Below are 24,634 nucleotides of genomic sequence, written 5' to 3'. Positions count from 1 at the left end.
TGTACAAGAAGGAAGTGAATGGGGGGAAAAAAAAAATCTTTATTTCAGGAACAGTGAGGCTGGAAATAGAACAGTGGCATGAAGTGTCATGGAGCGGTGCATCCAGCATCTAATGATCTAATGATCTAAATGATACGTTATACCTCATTGTTTAAAAAAAAAAGTGTTATATTCCAGACTATTTCTTAGCAGGAAGCAGTGGAGACTCCAGAAAGTTTCTGGTCCTGGCCAGGAAATATTGTATTCTGGAGTTTAAGTTTCATTCTCTGTCTGCACACAAATGCAGAACAGTCTATCACACTGACTTGACTGAATAAATCAGACTCAGTGATCAAAATTCAAGGCCTGTGTGCGATAGATGATAGAGATTTCCTGGATTCAGACTCTTGCTGTATCGAGTAAACAACAAAATAAACTATGTTTCTCTGTATGTTTATACTGCATATTATGATAATGCTGTGAAGGACAGTTAAGGAGAATCAATAGCGGAATTTGCCGCGAATATCCACCTCATTAGGCGTGGACCACCATGACAGAAATGTCTTAATTTTTCACGACTTTCTTGGTTAATGCTCTGATACTGAACCTCAGTGGGCATGGTCAGTTTCCTGTTTCCATGGAAACTGAAAGAGTATCAGCAGAGAGTCATGATCAGAATTTCATTGAGAAAGTAGGTTTTCACACACGAGAAAGAAGGGTTGAAGTAACACCAAAGACAAAGGAGTGTGTGTGTGTGAGTCTGGAAGGAGCTTTTGTTGCAGTAGCCTACTCACCATTTTTATCAGCTCTCCGTAAAATCTGTGACGAGAAAAGGAAAAAAGAACTATGTCAAAAAAAGGTTTCACATCATCAAAGTTAAAATAAGTGCGTGTGCGCGTTTGTGTGTGGGGATCATCGATCACATTCTCAAAGGCAGTGTGTCATTAAATTATTGATAGTGCTGTCCCAGAGTCCAGAGGAGATGAAAGGCAGAGTGGCAATGACCACATCAGCTTTAAAAGGCTCAAACCCCCTCGGAATAGCACCGTGCACTTTCTCTTCTTGTCAGGTTCGTACTTGTGGAGAAGAATTTGAACAGGTTTTGGGTCTATTTACACACTATCACTTTAAATCTGACTGAACAACACTGAATGTGCAAGATCTAAATTTTAAAATGCCATCCTTCCACCCTTGGATTTTCCGAGCTTAGAGGGCTTCAGCTCTGTGCTACAAAGGGGTAAAAATACTCATAGAAAAATATCCGCCCACCTTCTTCTGGGTCTTGGCAGTCTGTCGTGTGTTCTGACTTACATAATTTGTTCTAATCTCCCTGCTTTGTCGCCTCCTCTGCTGTCCCCAACCTATAAACCTTCTGTCTCCGTCTCAGTTCTACCTTTCATTCATCACTTGTCCATCTCATATTTCTAAAAAAAAAAATATCAGTCCATTAAATTAGAAATAACTTTATTATCTCTGCAAGGCAATTGTATGCAGCCTGGACATCCATGTCAACAAATACATACACAGATATAGGTGTAGATTTCAGGAGGGGGGGACTGAGAGGACACATCCCCTTCAATATTTAGAACATGTGTATTGTGTATTTGTCTTGCCAATAAAACATTTGTGGTGCAGAGGACTTTTATTTTGATGTAATTAGAGATATTTACACCTTAAATTGATGCAGAAAGGGCAAAAGATGATGCATAACAATTCACCAAAATGCAGAAAATTAAGTATAAGAGAAAAATAGAACAATGAAGTCATAAGCAACATTTGATTCTGCTTCTCGAATGTGAGAATTAACTAATTTTTCTTGTCTCTAATGATAATAAGTCGAATATTTCTTTCTTTGAGCTGCCGGTCAGACAAAACCAGACAATTTCTGACATCACTCTGGGTTTTAAGATAATGTAGAAGGAATGTTTCATGGTTTTCTGATGTTTTAAAGACTAAACAACAATTGCATGCTGATTGGATTCGGTCATTCAGATACCAGCTCACACTGATAACTCTGAATGGGTCTCATCGTCTCATCTCATTTCATCCTAATTAATATTTTACATCTATTGAGTCAAATTAACCAAGAATATAAGGCTGATGGTCTTTTGGGTTAATTTCCTTCTCTTATCTGGTACTGAAGTGAAAATATGTCACTGAGCAGCATCGAAATCCTAAAGAAAAACACACATGGAGACACAGCACTAACATCTAACTGGTCCCAGGAAGGAGGCAGTGTGTGTGTTGTCAGGACACACACTCCAACTGAAGCGAAAGCTACAGGAGATGTCAAGAAAACAACCCAGGCAGCACTCTGGCGGCCAGCTCTCCTCTGAAGATGAGCAGCAGTTTCATTTCCTGCCAGAAGATAGAGCACCTGTTCGACATCAGTGAGACATTTGATGTTACACGGCTTTCCACCTCTGATAACTCCTGGCTCCCATGTGTGCATCCTCCCCTGTCTTGCTCAAACACTGACGGCAGCCAACAGGTTCATAGTTAAGACGTAACAAGCGAATGAAGGAGCGGAGGAAAATAATGAGATTGTGGGTGCAGAGGTAGAATGCAATGCACTGAAACAGGGGAGGCAAAGCTCTTGAGAGAACCACTTGAGGAAGATCAGTAGCTGTGGTGATATATATAGGCTATAAGAGGTGGTTTAAATATTTAAAATCCTCATCATCTAAGAGAGCTGCAAGAGACAGAAATTCTATATTCTCCTTGTATTCAAACATTTTAAAACACCATATCAAGTTCTGAACCTCAATATTACATTTTCCCTAAATGAGCTAGATATGTCTTGGTAAGGTCACGTTGACTTTTATCAAACCTAGTCTAGCATTTCATTAACATGGCATTTGGTGTTTGAACACTGACATGAGAATGGATGGCCAGCCGTGAAATCCTTACACCATGAAGCCAAATTAAAGGTCAGCCATGTCAAATTAATTAATTCTGTAAAACAAGGAACCCTCTGTGTCCTGCATGCATCAGAGGGATCCTTAGGTGACTAAAAAAAAACACCAGTGGAAAACTATTAGAATAACTGAAACTTAAGATTTGAAAAGTAAAATGTATATTCAAATTAAATTAAAAAAAATCTGGTATTATTATTATCATAAATAATATGTAGATTGTTACCTAGGTCGTCTGAAAAAATGAGCTCTATTATGTTCAAGTTTTTGCACGAGTAGTGAAGATGAGATGCATCTTGTATAAATAATGATAAAAAAAATATTTTACTCACATCAATGAAAATCGACATTCCTTTCTTGAGCTCCATTTGAGCTCTGGGCTCCTCAGACACATGTTGAACCTCCTCTGAACAATCCATCATTCAAAATGTAGCTTCAGTCGTAAACTGCAGAGGAATGTGTCCGCGTGAACCTCTTATCTGATCAAAGCCAATGGTCAAAAAGGAGCGACTCCTTCACGCGGTCAAGTCAGCCGGAATAAAGCACTCAACTTCCGGATTATTGTGTCACAACTCAACCAGTCATTATTGCGTTTTAGAATAAAAAAGCAACATATATTTCTCTGCCCTTCTTTCTCTTCACGTGTCTCTTAAAAATAATCTCAGTTAAAATTTTGAGGCTATTCTTTGCATTTGGCCTGCACACACCGACCCTTTCCCTGAATCTGCGTGCTTTTATTTTGAAAGCAAAATCAGTTAACTTCCTGTCATGCACTGCCTGTCTCTGTCAGCCTTCACAACGAGGCAGATGCTGTTGCGATGAGTCCAGACCTGCTGCATCTCCGCGAGCAAAGTGTCTCTAAATGCAAATTCTACTTTCGTGGGGAATATGTGGATTAACTTCCACTGGCAGATCACTGAAAATTATTATAACTACAGGTAACATTATAGTAATCAGATTACATGTTTATGGTACAACATACAGCCAAATGAGCAGCACAAAGAGCATATACTGGGACTGCTATATATAGACGGAGTTTTTGTTCAAGGATGCAAAGGCAAGATAAAAGGTCATCTAAGCTTGGATTAAAGGGGTCGTTTATAATGTCCTCTCTGTGACCTGAGAGAAAGTAGTGTGAGGGGGCTGGAAAGCATCTTCCTCTTCATCATCATCATCATCATCATAATAATAATAGACTGCATTTGTATGTCGCCATTCATTAAAAATGCTGCTCAAAGTGCTTTACAAGAAAGAAAATGCATGCACCAAATAAAAATGGGGTGAACATGCAAAGGTGGAAAATAAAACCCACTGAATAATAATACTGGAAAAAGTTTAAATACATCATTATCACACTTCATTTCTCCATCAGGATTTACACCTCATTACTGCTGGCTGTCAACAGGTTTGTAAGAGTTAACCACCATCGGATTCTTTAGATAATAATGTCTGGAATAGCTGTAAATCTTACAGCTTGGAGGCCGATGGTTGAATTTTAGATGACATGACATTTTTATTTGCCCATTGTTTATGTTAATATTGATTTATTTCATTAAGTTGTAACATCTTTAACATCATAACAGCATTACTAACTGCACTTCTCAATTTGGGAGAATAATAAAGTGCACTTTAGTGAGAAACACTGAAAACACAAACAAATAAAATCAGAATGACATCTACTGGCCACGTATGTCTGCACATAGATTAGACTCAGTTTGTTTGTCTATACATAATAAATAGACATAACAGCCAGGAGCAAGGACATCAAAGCTGGATAAAAAAAGGTGAACCATTAACAGCAGTATTATTTACATGTGAAAAAAATTGTGTTTATATAAATACCATGTAAATATATATAAAATGCACCAATTACCAACAATAAAAATAAAATAAAACATTTACATACAAGCCAAGTGTTCTGTAAGCTGTAAACTATAGACATAGTACAAAGAAATAAATACTGACTGGATGATGATGTGCAGTATGTGCTTTAACACCGTATATACAGCATGTAGGAGTTACACTGACAGTGACAGATGATATGTACATTAAAATATGATCTATAATACTCTATAAAGGGAGCAGTGAATGTTTTAGTGTTACAGGGTTATTGACAGTGTATGACTGCTTTAACTGTTCATCAGAGAGACAGCCTGCGGAAAGAATCTGATCTCATGTCTGGTTGTTCTGCCGTTCAAGAAGCTTGAACAGCTTGTTTCCAGGGTGTGAAGGCAACGATGTTACCTGTCTATTTCCTGACTGGCAATGTATAAATGCTGGATGGAGAGCTGGTTGGTGGCAGTGATTCTTTCTGCAGTTCTAACTGTCTGGTGCAGTCTGTTCTTGCCCTGTTTGGTGGCTGATCCAAACCACACAGTGATGGATTATTGCAGTGTAGAGTTGCAGCTCCTCAGGCAGGTTGAATATTGTAGTAGGGCTCATATCCTCTGCTGGGAACTTATTCTTGGTGGTATCAATGTTGGATGTTCACTTTAGGTCCTGAGAGATGGTGGATCCCAGAAATCTATAGGTTTCCACAGGAAACATGGTGCTGTTCAGTATGAGGATGGGGGGCAATGTTGGGGGCAGGGGTCCATGCTGAAATCCACTGTCATCATCACAGTTTTTAGTTTAATTTTCTCCAGGTTGTTGTGACTGCACCAGAAGGCCATCCCTTCAACCTCACGTCTGTATGCAGACTCGTCACTGTCCCCAGTGAGGCTAGGGACCATTGTGCCATTGGTGTTCGAGGGGAAGGGTAGTGGGGAGAGCACCTATCATGGGCGGAATCGACGCTCATCATCTGGGTGCTGGACGTGATTTTTCTTAGCCTCACCTGCTACCAGCGGTCTGTCAGTAAGTTTGTGATCCACTGACAGATGGGGGCCGGTACTGTGAGCTGGGTGACTTTGGGAGCAGAGCACTTCTGGGATGATGTCGAACACTGAGCTGAAGTCCACAAACAGGATCTTTGCATATGACCCCAGGGTACTGAGGTGTTGCAGGATGTAGTGCAGCCCCATGTTGACTGCATCATCTACTGACCTGTTTGCCCTGTAGGCAACTTTAGGGATCCAGAAGAGGGCAGGTTCTCTCAAAGGATTTCATGACCACAGATGTCAGGGAGGCGGGCCTGTGGTCGTTTAATCCAGTAATGGAGCGTTCATAATTGTGGAGGATCTGAAGAAAGCAACCTTTGCTTGTGAAACAGTTTGCCCTCAAATGTAATGTGTACCCAATAAAACTAGATAATAAACTGGATTAGACTGTTGTAAAGTGATAAATGTTTTCATATAAATGGAGAGTAATCCAACTCATAAAATAACCCTGCAATGTACTGGGACTGGCTGTAAAACTGTGTAACAGTTCCATCTAGTGGAGCGTTACAAAAGCACAGAATCCCAATGTATAAACAAACACAGCATGAGCATAAATAATAACTCAAAGCATTTAACCCATGTTTGTATCAAAATCTTTACAACATATGAATATAAAATGAAAGCCTTTGAGAAAGTGGATATGACTTAAAAGTTTTTTGAGGGGTACTACTGAAAATAAATAAACACTTTCTTTACTCACAGCTGTGAGAGCCAGGCGGTGAGCGGTGGTAGATGCATGAATGCACTTATTGTCTGCTTCATTCCCCTCATTATGAATTTATGATGAGCATACCACGCAGTGAGATTCCCCTCAGGCTACTATACTGTATGCTCTTAGAAATACAGTTCAAACCCTGTTGCATACTAGAAATCCAGCTTTATTTCTAATTGAAAATGTACGCATTAAGTTTTGTAAGCGTTAGAACATAACTAAGTAGGCCTACATTTACCCAAGTACTTTTTATTTCCATTTTGTGCTACCTTATACTACTACTTTACTCACTTTCTAACATATCTTGTTAACAGTGAAAGTAGGCTTAATATGTCCTGAAATACTGTACAAAATGCAACTTTTAGTAATTTGAAGGCTCTTTTACAAGTGTTTCCATTTTATGCTATTTAATGAATCTACTTATTGTACTTTTGTTGTTGCAATCAAACATATTTTTTTAATAATAGTTTGTTATCATTTATATATTTTATGTATTGTCCTTTATATATTTTTGAGTTTTTAATAACTTTGTGAACATTTTATGAGGTGGAGGTTTCAAATAAGCCCTCCAGGTTTTTGCCTCTCCCTGCACTGTATTGCATTATTCTTCTTTCCTTGCCTTTTTTGTGTTTAATTGTGCAAAAAATAAACAATAAACTATAAACAAATTAGGATTTTTAAAACAAGACATGATTAATTCATAAAATCGGATGCTTTATTAGGGCAATTTGCCAAACAGAATTAAAGTCATTAGAGCTCCACTTCTGCAAGCCACATTAAAATTCATGTTAATGGTTCCGTCTTGTGGTAATGCTACTTTTACACATATAAATCAAAGATCTAAGTACATCTTCCACCACTACTTTGTCATTGATCCTTGAAGCTGTATTTGTGGTTAGATATTACTGCCCTATTCATTGAAGTAATTCATCCTAAATAATTAAAGTACCACATCAAAGCATTGTGGTTTTCCGTTCCTCTTGTGTGGTCGCACAGTGGCTGACAGCACAACCCATCCATAATTGATAATTGATCCAAAACAAACATAATCTGTAGTTAACCCCAGCGCAAATCTCGCGGTGACAATCGGAGCCCTCTGATTGGATGAGAACCGCTAACGGTAGGTCACGTGGGCTGGGGTTACTTGGCATTCTGGGACACAAACAGTGGTCGGTATGAATAGCTTTAACAGCGTCAACAGCAGCAGTTTCCACTGTGGAGGGAAGGCGACGAGAGAAACAACAACCGCCTCCCAGCAGAGATAGAGCAAACTGGTTTTTCGTATCCGGCTCCTGCGTCCTGTCTCGCGGCTCTGTTGTCCGGAGGAAGCGCGTGAGGAGGCCAGCTACGGCGGGTAGTGTCTGAAATGCAACGGTGGACTTTATTCACGCAGCGAGCTAGTTAGCTAACGAGAGGAGTAAGTTAGCCTTGCAGTGATTTATGCTAGTGCGTTAACGTTAGCTGGACGGTGATGTTAGCGGAGTCATAAAAGTTGATGCTGTGGTCGTCTCAGTCTGGAGAAGAGTTGGATTGTCTCTGTAACGTTACTGACGACTGCCCCCTCCATCCATTGACTCCACACTGTCCTGAACTGAGGGGTGACAACTCTGAATATGGCGAGTGTTTCAGACAGAGACTATAAAACTGGCACCTATAAGTCAATGGACTGGCACGTTGCCCAGCGAGTGTATCCAAGATAAATATTGTTAAAGTGGACAATTCATGTAATGGCCAAGGAGAGTGACGGATTTCATCTGTGTGTCTCCCTGCACGGCTGCCCAGCAATGGGTCACCACTGCTAAAGCCATCTTCTTCAAAGTATATGGACACTTGCCTCTGTTGAAGCTCAACAAATTGATATTGGTAGACATGGACTTGTACTGGATGTAAAGACTGTCTGGATACTTCAACCGTCACAGCTGTCTCCAGGTCGGACAGATCATCTGAGCCTTGCTGCTGGTCACCAGAGCTTACATGAGGACCAACATGTCAATGTCAGGGTCCACGACCGTGCAGCTTTTCACCAAGCTTCTCAAGCATGCGGTGGGCAAGGCGCAGATTCAGCTGAACCGCTGGCTGCAGAGGACTGCCACAGAGGAGTGTGACAAAATTGACATCCTCATATGCAGCGCCTTCGACGAGACAGGGGCCGTCATAGGGAAGTCAGATGGAGACCCCGAGGTCATCAGTGACACAGGGGGGACGACCTTCAGCAACAGTGGAGAGTTCAGGCACCCATGCTGTATCACCACCTTTTGCTTCAAGAGTGCCCTGCTGGCTTGCATCCTGACTGCTGTGTGCTTCTCCTCAGTTGCCCTGGTTCGCCAATACCTCAAGGACCTCCTGCTCTGGGTAGAGAGCTTGGACAGCCTCGTTGGAGCCTTGCTGTTTATAGTTGGTTTGATTATCGTGTCATTCCCGTGTGGATGGGGATATATTGTTCTTAATGTGGCAGCTGGCTACCTCTATGGCTTTGTGCTGGGAATGGGACTAGTTATGGTGGGAGTTTTAATAGGGACCTTTGTGGCACACTTGGTCTGCAAACGACTATTAACTGACTGGGTGCTGAACAAGGTTGGGAACAGTGAACAGCTCAGCGCTGTCATACGAGTGGTGGAGGGAGGAAGTGGACTCAAAGTTGTGGCCTTAGCGAGACTCACCCCCATACCATTTGGCCTCCAAAATGCAGTTTTCTCGGTGAGTATGAAAACACTGCACCAGCTTTCCACTTTCACCTCAGACGGACGTTAGACTGCCATGTGGCATACATTATAAACTCATTTGAGTTTCAGTCGAAAGGTCACAGCACTGAACCAGCCAGGAGGAGAGCTCATTAGGCCACTGGAAGAAGGTTCAACAAATCACTTGCAGCCATGAGAATAAAACCTGCAATCTTTTTGATTTTAGAGGGAAATGATTTTGTTGTTGCCAGACCAACCTGTCCCACAGGGGAAATCATAACTAGCTGGAAACCAGTGTGAAGAAAGAGACCAGGAGTATCACATAAAAATGAATTTTAGATATTGAACATAGTAGTTGACCTGTCACTATACTATCAAAGGCAGAAAACAGTCTACTAGCAGAAATGAATATGTAAGGTCAGTCCCCAGAGAATGAAAACTCATTCCTCTTGTAGTTAGAGGAGACGTGCCTATGAAATGGATTGTATTGTAGCCTAAGGACATCAATTATTTTATCAGTTTGAACTATCAGTATCACATTTTTAAGTCCTAGTTTGGGTCCTCATATTTGGAGCACCATTTTTTCTCTCAACTCAATAAAGATATGGTGATGTTAAAGTAGACTAAATCATGGACATCTTTTCTTTTTTTTTTGTCGTAAAGTAAATCTAAAGTCATTTGTAAAGGCAATACACACCGTCTGACCTACATTATAAAGCTAAGCAGTATCAGAATATTGCATTCAGCTGCGCTCCTACACTTAACCCGAGGCCCTTGACCTTCATACATGACATGAATAATTTATACGCTGATTACCCTTCTCAGTCAACTCATTGATACCTCCAAATGGTAAAAGCCCTGTGGGATGTGTTACTGTGTAGGAAATCAGCTGGGAGGCCACGTGACATGAAAAATGTTATGCTAGTTGTAATTGAATGAACCAATGAAGTATACCGACCTTAGGGTGAACATGATGTTATGTAGCCATTCAGGCTCAGATCTCCGGAGTATTTCAAGCAATACGGCTGCAAGAAAGCTCAAGTGCCTCACTAGTACCACATTTTCAGATCAATTTGAGGTTGTTTATAGTAATTATTGAAATAATAAGGCTAGAAAAATGAAGGAAATATAGATTTGAACTACAGTGTGCTGGAATAGCACTAAAACTGAAATCGTATCAGGTTTTGCATAGTAGGAAACTGTGTCTCAAGTGGTTGTCAGCTTGTATCATCTGTATTTATGCAATTATCTGCAGAGGTACAGTTTGCTAATGTGCACAGCATACCTATATGCATCTATACACAAAGGTTTTGACCTGACAAAGATCCATCTGGGATGAAAGAATTGTTAAAATATAACAAGTGTTGAAATGTGTCCAAGGATGAACTCTGCCAAAAGGACAAAGTTCAGTTTATTTCAGTCAAATAGGAATCTAGCCTACTCAAACAACATCTCATTTCAAGAGCAGAATGCACATTTTAAAACTATTAACACATAAGAAAGCAGCTGGATTAAATTGCAAGCAAAGCCATCATCATACGGTATTACATATATTCTGTTTAAGTAAATAGTGACATTTCAACCCCCCTTAATTCAAGCAGTTTTGAACGTTGCGCTGTGTTTGTGGAAAAATATCTGGCAAGAGAATCAAAATAGTGTTGGAAGGCAGAAACCGACAGTAGCACTCACATGCAGAAGTGGATGTGAAGTGGGGCGCTTGAAAGGCATTTATAGCTTAAAGCATGAAGGAGTTGATGCACAGGCCTGAGGCAGGAAAAGGAGAAAATAAGATGACGTAAGTGAGATTCACAAGCACAGTAATTGCATGTTGCAAAACCAGTAAGTTTTCTGGGGTGACTGATTTACTTAGACATTTCTCAGTAGACCAGTATTTAGTTTTTGACAGCTCTGTATACACACTTCCAATCACCATACAATAAACACTATGTGAAATTCAGTCACAATACTCTCCATTGTGTCGGAGCTCTATTGACCCATCTGGAATCAATTTTGAGGCCATAGTTGTTTGATGTTTTACATCGATAGCTGTTTGTAATGATTTTTCTACCCTCATTAACACACAAAGTCAGTGCAGAATTTTCAAAACAATAATGCTCCTACAGCCTCCAAAATCCTTGTGGTATGTTAATGTAAAGAGAACAACGTGTTGAACTTCAGCACATGTATTCCATGCAGTTCATCTCAAATATAATTATTGTCAGTTAGGGCTGCAACAGTTAATCACTTGGTCATCAACTATTAAATTAATCATCAACTAATTTTATGATAAATTGATTGGTTTGAGTATTTTTAAAGAAAAAAAAGGTCAAAATTGAATATATGTGGTGAATATTTTCTTGTTCTTCACTCCTCTATGACAGTAAACTTAATATTTTGGGTTATGGATAAAACAAGACATTTGAAGACTTGATCTTCGGCTCTGGGAAGAGCTCATTGACATTTTGACCATTTTCTTACATTTTATTTAGCAAACAAACAACTACTCGAGAAAATAATCTACCGATTAATCAACAGAGCAAATAGTGGTTAGTTGCAGCCCTGTTGTCAGTGTAGTACATGTTTGTATTAAGTGACAGAGAGGTTTCCTATTACATTTTGACATTATGAAATTGGATGTTAATATTTGCATTAATACATCTGTACAATTACTGTTAAAAATTATTATTAAATATAAGCCTACAGTTTAAGAAAGCAGCTTAAGGGCGCTGCTATATATGTTAGAAATGGTTTTGTCATAAAATTTCTATTTTGCAGTCATGACAGTTGTAGGGTTGCATTGTTGTTTTACTTATTATTGATCAGGCTAACCTGTAGATTATTTTCTTGATTAATCATTTTGTCTATAAGATAGTAAAATACTCCCGTTGTAACTTCCAACATGCTCATGGAGATGTATTCAGATTGCTTGTTTTATCAACGGTCCACAACCCAAAGATATTCAGTTAACTATCACGTGACAATTAAAAACTTAAAAGCATTAATCAGTTATCAAAATAGTTGCTGATGAATTTCTTTGTTGATTAATCTGTTAATCATTGTAGCCCTAGACAGCTGTCAGACACCTCTTTCTGGAGCAAGTTGCTCATTATTTATGACAAAGACAACATGTTCAGAGAAGTAAAAACAGCCATTTGGCAACAGTGAAGTGAGTTAATCTCAGGAAGCATCTGACTGTTAGAACAAGAGATGCTCCAGGAAGTTAACGTTCGTGTTGCACATGTATATTGACTAATAGGTTGGTAGTGATTTTAGAACAAGTCAAGAGCTGACTCGCTGAAGTGCTCTTGAAAATTGGAAATAATTTATTTGTAAGTTCATCTGAATGGAGGATGAGTCCTTCATTGTTAAGATGTTGACATCCTTCCATACATATGTTTTCGTAGTTGTTTTTCCGAGCTAGTGTTGTCAGCTCCAAGCTAAAAGTATGACAGTTTATGATGTTAAATGACTGATTTGTTTGTTTTAGTCCTACATTGGTCAGCAGTTAACCTGTAAAAGACCTCTTCATCTAACAGGACTTACAAACCTGGCAGATGGGTTTCCCTTGCCTGACTGGCTTAACTAGCTTCTGTTTGTCGTCCGTCCATAGTTTAGGCTCTGTGGTTGGGACATAGCTCTGTGTTCAAAGGCTGCAATGTCTCACTTGTGCAAGGATTTTGGCTGTAGCTTTACCAGTAGTTACAACATCGAATTTCGTTCTGCAGAGGGTGATAATGAGGTGTCAAAGTCAAAAGGACAGACTCTTGACACTGTGTCGCCCAGCTGCTGCCACTGTCACTGGCATTATTGGTGCTCCTCAATCAGTTTGCCAGGGTCAAAATAAAAGGGTGGCTAATTGACAGCCTGTTAAAATAATGTTTTTGAGCCTGCTGTGGGTCATTATCTACAGAGGAAAGCAAGTAAACACTCAATGAAAAAGGATGTCAGCTTTCAAGTAGCTCAACACAACTGCTTCAAAAGTGGGTCATATTTGGTCGTATGCCAGTTTGCATTTGTCATATTTCTCTCGGATGTTTTAGACTCATGACATCTGTTTGTCTTTGAAAATGCAGCTTCTCTATGGTTGACTCAATGCCATGACTTTTGAGATTGAACCCTTTGGAATTACCTTTATTAATGCATAATGCATCCATAAAATGTGGCCTGAATTAACACCAGAATCTGCAGCTCCCCTCCAGCTCATCGATCAGCTGCTCTCCTGTATGGTCCATAACTTCACTCTTGTGGTTCACTCTCACTGCTTCCAAAGCCTTGAGCATTTAACGGCTACAGAGCCAGATATTTCCCTCAGGGGTTGATGAAGAGCAGTATTTCCATGTTTCAGTGACTTTTACTCCAACTTTAGCGGCAGCTGGTTTGACTTTGGAGGAGCTAGTGAATGCTGGCTTGGCAGATGCATTGCCTGATGTCTCTGCATCTCCTCAGCGGACAGGTTAATGGTGGTTCGTCTCTTTCAAAGAGCTTAAATTAAGTATGTCGTGATGCAACTTTGCATGCTACAACTGGAACAAATAATGCATGGTTTTTAAAAGATAAACAACTTTGAAAAGATAAACAACATTTTTACATAGAAATAACACAACAACATTCAGATATGCATTTCTTGGACTGCACATGATTAAGAGACATTATTCTAACCTTAAATGTCAGTTTGTTTTTTGTGCGTGTGTGAGTGAATATGTGCAAATATGGGTGTGTATATCTTGCAAACTACTGGACAATCAGCCTAATATTTTATGTGCACATTTATTAATGTATGCTCAAGGGCCTCTCATGGTTACAGTGATTCACAATAGCTTGTTTTATTGACTGTTTTATACCGTCATTGGCTGCAGAGTCCTCACTACTCCTAACTGGCTGGTAGGGGCTGCAAGTTTTCCCAGAAATCGACTCAGCTAAACACACTAAGCCTGACCGTCTGTTGCAGGCCACATTTTGGTGTTTGTCATCACTCAAATACTGATATCCATAGAAATGTTTGGTTTCATTTTGAACCGGAGCGTCTAAAGTTGGGCGTGATACAAGATGACTTAGACCCTGTTTTTGTCTCCACGACCATCTTGACTGCAGGGGAGCTGGAGTGGACAATTCCACTGGGCGTAGCTGCACAGCTGTCCGCTGAGGCCTGGTTTTGGTTTGTCCTCTATACCGTTTCATGCCAAACTGGGTGCATTTTGGAAGCAAAGCATTTTGCCTGCCCAGTTCTGTAGACTTGATAATTTTGTTGATTGGGTAATTTTCCTTGTTAGTTGTGCTTCCACCATAAGGTACTGAGAAGGCAACATAGTGAAATTGTCTGTTTTCATTGTGTTTATTGTTAGTATTTCCTTCTTTGTTGTGCTGTAGCCTACAGACAAAGTTAATACCATTCAAAATCCAGTTATGAACCACAAGGACCAACGACTTGTGGCTGTGTTTTAGTCATTTAAAATTCATTCATAATTATTTTTACATCTTCTGAAAAACATGGCAACACGTCTGCAGGAACTACAAGAATTGTCCAGAGTGCCCACGATCAACTTGGGCAGCCTGAACACAGCTGCCTGATAGAGATCAATCAATTCAATCAATTTTATTTATAAAGCCCAATATCACAAATCACAATTTGCCTCACAGGGCCTTACAGCATACGACATCCCTCTGTCCTTTGGACCCTCACAGCGGATAGGGATAACTGAGGAGGGATCCCTCTTCCAGGACGGACAGACGTGCAATAGATGTCGTACAGAACAGATCAGCATAATAAATTAACAATAATGAGAGAGAGAGAGAGAGAGAGAGAGAGAGAGAGATATGCAGGTAATGACAGTAGCTTACAACAACATTATTGAAAGTAATAATATTATAGTTATAATTCTGGCTACTGTGGTATAATATGTTGAAAGTATGTATTAATATCTGGCAGTATACATGTGTAACGATATGACTAATGACTAATGGTGGCAGCAGCAGCAGGAGGCATCTGGCAGGACACAGAGATCTGTACTCCAAGCAGTCAAAAAATAATTGTTACAGGTTTAAGTAATCTATCATTCAAGGTCAGTTGGACTGGAGAAAACAGGCTGTCGATTCCTAGCACACAAACCTCAGCATGAAACTCTTTTTTTTTTTTTCTTCAGCTAGAGAAGTGAAGGTCAGAGTGGAGCCTTCACTGGGGAGTATAGCTGGTCCTGCCAGAAGCAGGCTAATAAGCTGAATCCCTCAGTTCACCTGCTTCCTCTCCTACATTTTTGCTTCCTGGCCCGGAGGGGGTTTCACAGTTTCTTCACTGTACACCTTGTAATGTATCCTACCCAGTGGTTCATTATTAAGCCTCGCTGATATTCTATCTTTATTATCTTATTCTCCACAATAAAAGGTGAAACTAACCGTGGGTGGGTACTTCTGGAGTTATGTGTTGTCTGTGCTGCCCTTGGTAAGCACTTTCTGTGGATGAGGCTACATTTCACTGCCCCCCCCCCCCGCTTCTTTCTGCTGAAGTGGATGGTGCTACATTATAGCGGGTAACCTAAAACGACACAAAGACTGCAGTAGTTAGCAAAACAATGGGACAGCTCAGGAAAAATGTTTGTGAATCCTTTGCGACCAAAGTGGACACATTCAGGTCCCCGTGTGTATTACATTACATTTTGCCACTGCTTGCTGGCCTGACTTCATCCCTCTGCTGTCATAATAAGCTGATGAAGCAACTGGCAAATTCCTCATGTGATTTATAGGACCCTAACTACAGGCGTGTTTGTGCAGCCTTTAATTACGCTCTGCTCTTCACCCTTCACTACAAAGGGTAAACCCTGTGTGTGTCCAGATAAAAAAGGAAGCAGCATCACAGTAGCAATCCTGAAATTTACTATGCAGTCAAGATACCCTACTTCCTTTTCTGTTTTGTTTACGAGTAAAGACTCAGACCTGCATTGCTGTTGCTCTGAATAAATCAGGTCAAGCCTAGGATGGGGTGTTTTTTCACTTGAATTTGCAGATTATCTTGATACACCGACTTGCAGAGGAGAGTAGGAGGTTCAGTGGGAATTCTCTGTGCGGTTATAAAAATAACGACTAGCCCTTCCCTGATCGTATATAAGACAGCTGCATACGCTAGATGCCTGGGTGGTAAGAGACTTCAGAGGACATGTGCTTCACAACTCGGGGATGATGGCTGAGAGAAGAGAGTGCATTCCTTTTTTTCTTCTGCAGCTCCCACTGGCTCACATGTCATGTCTGAGAGATCAGCTGAAGGCGTTTTGATTGTGTTGACACATGGTGTGGACACATCAGTGCTTATCTTTCAAGGAGAAAGGCCTGTTACACTATTGTGTGGCGGGAGAAATGCTCAACTACACATGCTGAGGATAGACAAGTTGATGATATTAGCTTGATTAACCAGGATTTGATTATGTCCGTGTCCTATGAAGTGTAACCCAGGCTCTTATCAGTGTAGTGTGATAACAGGAGAGGGTTTAGGATTTATCACTGCGAGGAGACACTTGGGCTGGATCTAGCATAAATGTTTTCCAGCCCTGATAGCATTTTGGCCCAGGCTCTGTCTTGCAGCAACACGCCATGGTCTCTGACACAACGCTATCAGCCACGATGTAGTCACAAGGGCACACAGTGCCAAGGTCACATCCTCACACATCGGCTTATGTCATCACTTAATCAAGGGATCAAGGGTGACAGCAACGCGGACACATGTTTATATTTAGGTGGTTGTACTGAGATATGAATTGAGACACTGGGCTGGAAGTATAGTGGTGTGTCATAGTTCAAAGTAAATATACAGGATCTTACTTTTGAGTCTCAATATGAATACATTTGCAGCAGTTTTTTTTCAAAATGACATTGCAGCTATGAGCTTTTTGTGTATTGTTTTTTTTTACCCCCAAAAAATGGTAGATTAAGTCACAGAGAAAACACATATAAAAACAACAACTTTGGAGGACATGCTGCACATAACTCCTGTTTAAGACAAGAGAGTCAGTTGGCTATTGAGTGTATTTTACAGGACAGCATGTTTTGTGTCAGAGTGTGAATTTATTTGACTTGGCTGCACTCAAACCAGTGGCTCTGATTGGGATGGTTATGTGCAGGATAATGCAATGATTGGTTATTTTTTTCTTGTTGAAACTTTCTCCTCTGTAATAATTTCAGCAAATTGACATGTACAAAACAGTGAGGTAGTCCCATGCTTCAGTTTTAACCCTTTGAATATCAGGTTTTTAAATATTATTTATGTCTTGTGTTAGTTCACAATGTTGAAAGATGAACTTCAATTCAGAATCAACAAGGGACGAGTGAGGATGGACTCAGATTTCACAAGCAAATTCATCATTTCATTTAGCTTAAACAATGAAGCAGGAAATGCTGATGAACTTCAACCCTAGTCGTTTCCTCTTTTACTCCACCTTTCCCTGCCATAGACCCATTTCATCTTTTTTTAGGGGGGGGGGGGGCAGGGGATCTTTATGGGGAGATAGCAGGTCAGCAGCACTACATGTCACATAGAAGTGGTTTACATCTGAAATAAGGGAACCTGAAGATTAATTTGAGATGCAGCTCAGCACTATGTGTGTTTGTAGTCATAAATATATCATAAACATTGTGTTTTGGTTAGGCACCTATTCAAAACTTGAGAGTTTAGTGTGTATAAGGGCTTAGTTAGAAAATTGCCATTTAAGTATCTCATGGCCATTCCCATGCTTAATTATGTCTCATAAATTATTCAGCAGTTTTTGGGTTGATACTTTTTGTCACACAGATTTAAGCCTCTGACCACTCATGACTTGATAGAAATGGTAAAAAAAAATCTCTCCAAAATACGACGTTAAGACACCAAGACCTTGAAGGACACCATAGAAAAATCTATGCTGTGATTTGCTTTCAAAAACTTTTGACATTCGGAGATTTCTGTAAGAACTGGATTTTTTGGCGATTGGATGACCAGCACCTCTTTTCTGAAAACTGCGGAGAAAACCCTGTATTGTCAATATATCTATGAAAGTCATGCATTCTCTGGAAGCCCAAGGTCTCTAGTTTGTGGTTGTCAAGTGTCTTGAGGTTGTGATTATCCTAGAGGTCACTGTAGGTCATTTTATACAATGAGGTCTGAATCCAGTCCAGTCTCAGCTTTCCAGTCATACCCAATTAATACATTTCCAAGACTGTTTTGAAGAAATATTTTGATATGGAGAACTATTTAAATTCACCAAGCAAAATGACACATTTTTACTGCATGTAAAAAAAAACACTGCATGGGACTAGCACAACTTTAAAGGGAGGCCTTGAGGGAACCAATAGGACCCATTTTCATTGAGATATTTTCGAGTTTACAGGTCAAGGAACTCCTTTGAAAATGGCTTGCCAGTTTTCCCTTGTCAGATTTTTGCCTAACTTTGTAGCAGTATTAAACCTTCATCCCAATAAGCTAGCATGACATGGTTGGTAACACTGGATTTATTAGGTCTTCTAGTTTTATATGACACCAGTATCTTAAGCTCTAGCTAGAGGTTAAATATGTGTGCACAATAGAGGCTTGCTGACTGAAATATATTTTTCTCATGTCAATGTAGCACTATAATATAGTGGATTTTTTTCAGTGTTCTTAAGTCCTTTTTTTGTTTCTAAAAGTTTGTAATATGTTTCTCCGTTTTAAGATCACAGACGTGTCCTTGCCAAACTACCTGGTGGCCTCCTCTGTGGGTCTCTTGCCCACTCAACTTCTCAACTCCTACCTGGGCACCACGCTTCGCACCATGGAGGACGTCATCGCTGAGCAGAGTGTCAGCGGCTACTTTGTATTCAGCCTCCAGGTGAGCAGTGGGTGACGATACATTAAGTGTGAAGACACTAATTTCTAAATGCCACAAAATAACCCTGAATTTCACTCTTGTGAAATGAAAGTTTGAAGTGAAATGTTTGGTTAGTGACTCAGTGCTTTTTTTCATCTCCCATATATTCAGAGGTACATATTGTCCAAATCTGTCAAATCTTATCCTAGTGCCAACATCTGCTCCTCTCTTAAGTCTTTAGTTACATGAACGTCCAGAGTACGAACGCCATGCCTGATGTAGATATGCAAAACATGTCTACACTTGTGTTCAGCACTCCCAAAGGTCATTTGAAGCCATCACCACTTCTCCAACACCTGTTCAGTTTCACTTAATCCTCACAAGTGCAAAGGCATCATGTTTTGTTTCTCAGTGCAACATTTGACAGGTTCACAGCGGTCAAGGGTCAGTTTCAGATTAAGTAGGTGTCAGCGTCTCATTCAGAACCCAAAGCTGTTGCTCTAAATTGACAACTGGCCTTAATCACACAGAAGCCTTTTCTAACACTGATGGTGGGAAACTCCATCTGGACAAGATGATAAAGCCCAGTTATCTCTTACTGGTTTACCAGCTAGGATACACATCTTACATACTCACATTTATTTGTTAAATGACAAATAAGAACCAAACAGATATGAAGATTCTTGGCCAGGCCAGATTTTTCCAGTCTTTATGCTAAACTAGGCTAACCAGCTTCAGGTTAGCTTAAGCCTCTTTACCACTGGACAAAAAAACCCCTACTAACCCCTGCTAACATCTGACTCTTGTATTTAATGGGAAAGGTTCCAATCGGCATTCGCTCCCAGGCCAGATAATTCTGTAGCAGTCACAGATATTTATCAGCCCCAGCTCCGATTGTCTTAAGTAGGCAGTGACAGAAATAAAACACCTGGGTGGATGCGCTAATTTTAGCCCCTCTGTCTGGGTGATGCAGTGGTGGGCCACCACAAAATACCATCCATCTCCATCCAAGCAGCGCTCAAACATCATTTAAAATGTGTTGGAACCAAGTTTGAGAGGCTGAATAAGTAAGAGAATTAAAAAATAAAAATTAAAAAAAAGAACCACCATAACATTTTTGCTGGCCGCTGTGCTGCTTTCTACTGTTCTACCTGTTTTTCCGGCCCGTCCATGACATCAAGCCTGACACGCAAAAAGAAAACAACAGAAAAGAATACTTGTCAGCTGCAGAGCCGTTAAACTGCTCTGATCTACTGCAATAGGAAAACAGTCTGTTGCTTATTTTTAATTGCTTTCCTGGCCTTTAAACAGCCTGCATATACATGCTAATTTTTGGTGGAAGAAGGGTATTAGATACAGATATGAGGTACGTAGTTCTTCTAACTCTTAGCAAGAAAAAGAACAAAGGTATTTCCCAAAATATCAAAATATGTTTGAAAGTTGGTATCAGAATGGGTATTAGGAGAGAAAAAGTGGGATCAATGCATCCCTACCTACCAACATCAGTCACATATTTCTAAGTAGCTAACTACCTTTTAGCTTTATACAGGCAGTTTATCCTGAGATTTTGGATTAATTTTATAACTTCCAGGAGCTGTATATTCTGAGGTGTATAGTAGATACACCTCAGAATATAATGGAGTTCAGTTCACCACCACGACAGCTATTATGCAGCTATTCTAACCACAGCATTGTAACTTCCTCCTCTGCCCTCCGCAGATCGTCATCAGCATCGGCCTGATGTTCTACGTCGTGCACCGGGCGCAGGTAGAGCTCAATGCAGCCATCGCTGCCTGCCAGATGGAGCTGAAGTCTTCGCACATGAACGGCTCCTCCACCAATCACAGTGGCTTCACCTACTGCAGCAAGAGAGCAACAGTCGGTGGTGGAAACTGCATTAACGTTGTGTGACCGTGAATCAACACACGGGGCAGCAGCTCGTACAACTAGTTCACCTAATTGTAGGACTTCCGAGCTCAAGGGAACAAGCTGAGTTTGGACGGTGTCTGAAATGTGTTGGTGGTGTGGTTTCTAATTTTCAACTTCATATTCTGACCACCCTTGTGCGAAAACCCCGAAGGGGTACATCTTTAGTTGGTACGGTGTTTTTGTGGGACCACGCACCTTTGAAGAAACAGTACTGATGGAAATTGCGGTACATCATCTTGGGAGGTTTTTTTTTTCTTTTGATTAAGGTACTTAACATTTTCTTAACTTAATTTACTCTTTTACAGGAGATGTCAATGAAATGATGTTTAGAGATATCAGAGGTGGCTGAATGAGTGAGTCATTAAGAACAATAGCTAGGCATTAACTGCCTGTTAACACTATGAATGTGCAATCTGGAGCTTTCTAGAGAACCAAGGAATTGTTTTTCCATTTCAGTGTCAAGAGAATGCCAACCTATGCACCTTTCTGTCATAATGCATCTGTTTTTGTTTACGTTAAGCGATTTATGATCTGTCTACATCCAGTGCTAACTCACAGTACAAATAAGGGCCTTATTAATATTTTTTGAAAGATTTGGCTTTTTAGTCCAGTTCATTTTTTAAGTGTCTTATTTTTGGACTATAGAGAGAAGGAAGCTCTCAGTGAGCATTACTATGTGATTTCTGCTGGCTTACGACCACATCAGCTGAATTGGCCTTGTCTGCCTGGAGATCATTTTGGCGTTTCTGCAGTTTTGATAAGAGCAGCTGGGGAGGAGAGCAGATTTCACAGCAGGAAACTCAGGAATGTTTCTGCTAGGAAAGTTGAAGCGCGGCGTGATCAGCTCTTCGGTAGCACAGCCACATGTTCTGCTGCGGAAAGATTCCCACACCGAGCTGAAACTGAGATGTCAAGCTTTCCTGTAAATGTTTTTAATTCATTTGTAATTTTGTTTTGCATTTTTATTTGACTGTGAGATTATCCATTAGGATTATTGCATAGTTTTTGCTTAAGATGGTAGTTTTGACAAATCTGTGCAATAGATCAGAGAACGGTGACAAACTGGCATGAATGTCGTATTTCAGTGCTGAAACCAAACTAATCAGAAATACTGTCGTGCATCAAAATAACACAAACTTAAGTCTGTGTTTCTTTATGGTTTTACTTGCTTTACATAATAGATGATGATTAAGCTAGATGAGATAAAGAGGCTGATATTTTTTATGTGCCATAATTTGATAAAGCTTATCAGATGCCATGACACTGGCCCCACCTGAACGGAGGCTACATGTGACTTATGACTGACTTTATTTTATTACCTAATGTTGCTAGTAATTACAGAAATGATCTGTGAACGATTTTTGTGTTTTAGCTCTTAATAGTCCAACAAAGCTCTCATGCTGTAGGTTCTCTTGCACAGTCCACTACAAACAGTATTTTCATACAGATAAAATTTGGAAGAGGTTTGGTTGGTCAGAAGTTGAAACCGATGTGTCTCAGAAGCCGACAATCAAACACAACACGGACACTTAAGTGATGAATGTGATAATACTTTTTATTTTTACATGAATTATTGTGATGCTGCTCCTCAGACAAAGTCTGATTGAGGAATAATAAGGGCTCCTATATGAAATATCCATCTTTATGTCCCTGTGTTTGTAATGCTGGCACCACCTCTTGTTTTTCATTTCAGTGTTTTGTACTAATGTTTTTTCTTTCTTTCTTCAAAGCCAGATGTAATGTTTGCCCTACACATTCCACGCTGTCAGTCCTCTTAAAAGCTGTAGTCATTTCCATGCTAAATGTTGGTTGAAAGGGCCCCTTCCTGTCTGAATTTAGCAATAATGTTTGAAAGTCAAAAGCAAAAAATGAATATATGATAGAAGTCCTACCAATAAGATCTGTTGCCAAGTGTTGGGAATAGTTGTTTACTTCTGATGTTAAAGATCCGCTTGTCAACATTTATTTTTCTGTCAAAAGTGAACAAAAACTACAGTTTTTAGTCGATCCATGTTCCACTGTAAGGTAGAGTATTAATATTCCCAGGTTTGTGTTTCAGTGTTCAACCTGCCTGTTACCTCCCGCTGCCTCTGATGGACATTTCTGCGCTGCCAATGATGTGAAAGAGACACATAAGCATCTGCAATCAGAACAGCTTGTTGAGATTCGTAGCACTTTCTTTGAAGGGTCCCTAATGGTATGTGTCCACAGGGGCCCTTTCCAGCATTGGACACTTGATGGGTGTGCCAGTGGGCTTGGGGGCTGTCTGTCCCAAGATTTCAAACCAAACCAACATGGCGGCTGGTTTGGAAACGTTCTCTCATGTCAAATGAGTTAAATGTGTTTCTGAAAACATTTGAGGCAAGAAATAAGCCATGCAGTTGCTGAATTTGTCTTCATTTAAGATTGACAACAGTTTTTTAAAAAGTTTTTTTGGGAGTTTTTAGACTGATTTGCATAAATTAGCCTAGATTCAACTTTATGCAAGTGAGGATCAGACACCCTGTCTCTTGAAACACAACACTGCGCTACCAGAATGCATTGCATGGCTTCTTGCATAGACAATGAATGGGAGGCGGGGAAATGAAAGATCCTGTGGACACGTACCATAAACATACCAATTGCTTATTGATGTTAGGCAATCAACCTCTCGCTCCTGTCATGTGAAAATCTTCTGAATCCAACCCCGACACATTTTCCAGTTTTTTACTTGAATTGAAAGTTTACGTAGAGAGAAAAATGAGTACTATTTTATGGCTGCAAGATTTATAATATCCACCCACTAATTCTCACTTTCTCATGTTTTAAAGGCATGGAAATTGTTTCACTGATAGCAGTGACATTTTTAGTTTCCACCCTCCAAACAAAGTGTCATTCAATAAGCTGTTCTGATCACAAGTGCAAAGGAAGTGGACATTACACCATGTTTAATGCAAAAATCAACACACTTCATAATATTTTAGTCTCTCAACTGGGATTTTGAAAACTTGACATCGTGGGGAGAATGAGCAGTTTTACAGTAAAGGCTTTGGTTCTTCCTAGGTGGGCTCAACTTAACTTAGATATAGTTATGCAACAACTGATTCCTAAGGGAAGTATATTTCATAGACACCCACACAAGACCTAAATCTGGGATATAACTGCACACCTGGACTGTTAAAGAGGAGTAGAGTGTGATATCATTAACTTTAAGGGTCACGTTAAGGGTCTCGTTTGGTGCTATGAAATGCAATACTTCCCATCTGTATCAAGTGCATTACACATATACTGTATTTTGTAATACAGAGAATTTTACAGTGTATAAATATTGATATTTATCGCTGTATGATGCTTGTTTAGTGTTATTTATGAGAGAGAGAAAATAAAACCTGTCAGACTTTGATACAACATTTTTGTTCTGGTTTTCTTTTACTCGCTCTTTTTATTACATATATTTTAAAATTCGCAGATTAGTGACCGGAGTTACAATTTTAATTAACCCTTGTGCACCCCTCCAGAAAATGATGATGTTTTACCCTCTGTGCAAAAAATGTTCACTTCCTAAAAGTGCTTGAAAAAATTGTTATATATGTGTATTTTTTTTTTTTTTACTTTAACTACATTAAATCTTTTGACCAACCTCCTGATCATAACTATTAAATTTACATGTATTTGTTAAATCATTTTAAACATTTAATGCCATTTTGGGAATATTAACCCACATATTTTAAATGATAAAAACACAAAATATGAAATA

At 39.8% G+C, this 24,634-nt stretch overlaps 2 protein-coding genes across 2 annotated transcripts in view; one reads left to right on the top strand and one right to left on the bottom strand.

The window, feature by feature from the left end:
* necab1 (N-terminal EF-hand calcium binding protein 1) overlaps positions 1 to 3,379 on the bottom strand; it is a 52,717-nt gene extending 49,338 nt beyond the window's left edge. The window contains exons 1-2 of the mRNA XM_049603044.1: positions 3,227 to 3,379; positions 774 to 798 (exon numbers count right to left, since the gene is read on the bottom strand). Coding sequence (XP_049459001.1) covers positions 774 to 798; positions 3,227 to 3,316 — 115 coding nt within the window. The 5' untranslated portion in view covers positions 3,317 to 3,379. The remainder of the gene's footprint in view (positions 1 to 773; positions 799 to 3,226) is intronic.
* Positions 3,380 to 7,635: 4,256 nt separating this feature from the next.
* On the top strand, positions 7,636 to 21,545 carry tmem64 (transmembrane protein 64). The gene is made up of 3 exons (XM_049603009.1): positions 7,636 to 9,182; positions 18,835 to 18,990; positions 20,689 to 21,545. Exons 1-3 carry the CDS (start codon positions 8,460 to 8,462, stop codon positions 20,878 to 20,880), a joined length of 1,071 nt encoding a protein of 356 aa, XP_049458966.1. The 5' UTR covers positions 7,636 to 8,459; the 3' UTR covers positions 20,881 to 21,545.
* The last annotated feature ends 3,089 nt before the right edge of the window (positions 21,546 to 24,634 follow it).

The sequence above is a fragment of the Epinephelus fuscoguttatus genome, linkage group LG17 (genome assembly GCF_011397635.1).
Source record: "Epinephelus fuscoguttatus linkage group LG17, E.fuscoguttatus.final_Chr_v1".
NCBI lineage: Eukaryota > Metazoa > Chordata > Actinopteri > Perciformes > Serranidae > Epinephelus > Epinephelus fuscoguttatus.
The sequence above is the reverse complement of the archived record's forward strand: the minus strand, read 5'-3'. Positions and strand labels throughout refer to the sequence as shown.

Bases quoted from the DNA above. Each gene is read 5' to 3' on its own strand.
- tmem64 (XM_049603009.1), top strand. From the start codon at position 8,460: ATGAGGACCAACATGTCAATGTCAGGGTCCACGACCGTGCAGCTTTTC. The intron at 9,183-18,834 runs GTGAGTATGAAA...CTCCGTTTTAAG, and splicing joins TCCAAAATGCAGTTTTCTCG to ATCACAGACGTGTCCTTGCC. The intron at 18,991-20,688 runs GTGAGCAGTGGG...TGCCCTCCGCAG, and splicing joins ACTTTGTATTCAGCCTCCAG to ATCGTCATCAGCATCGGCCT.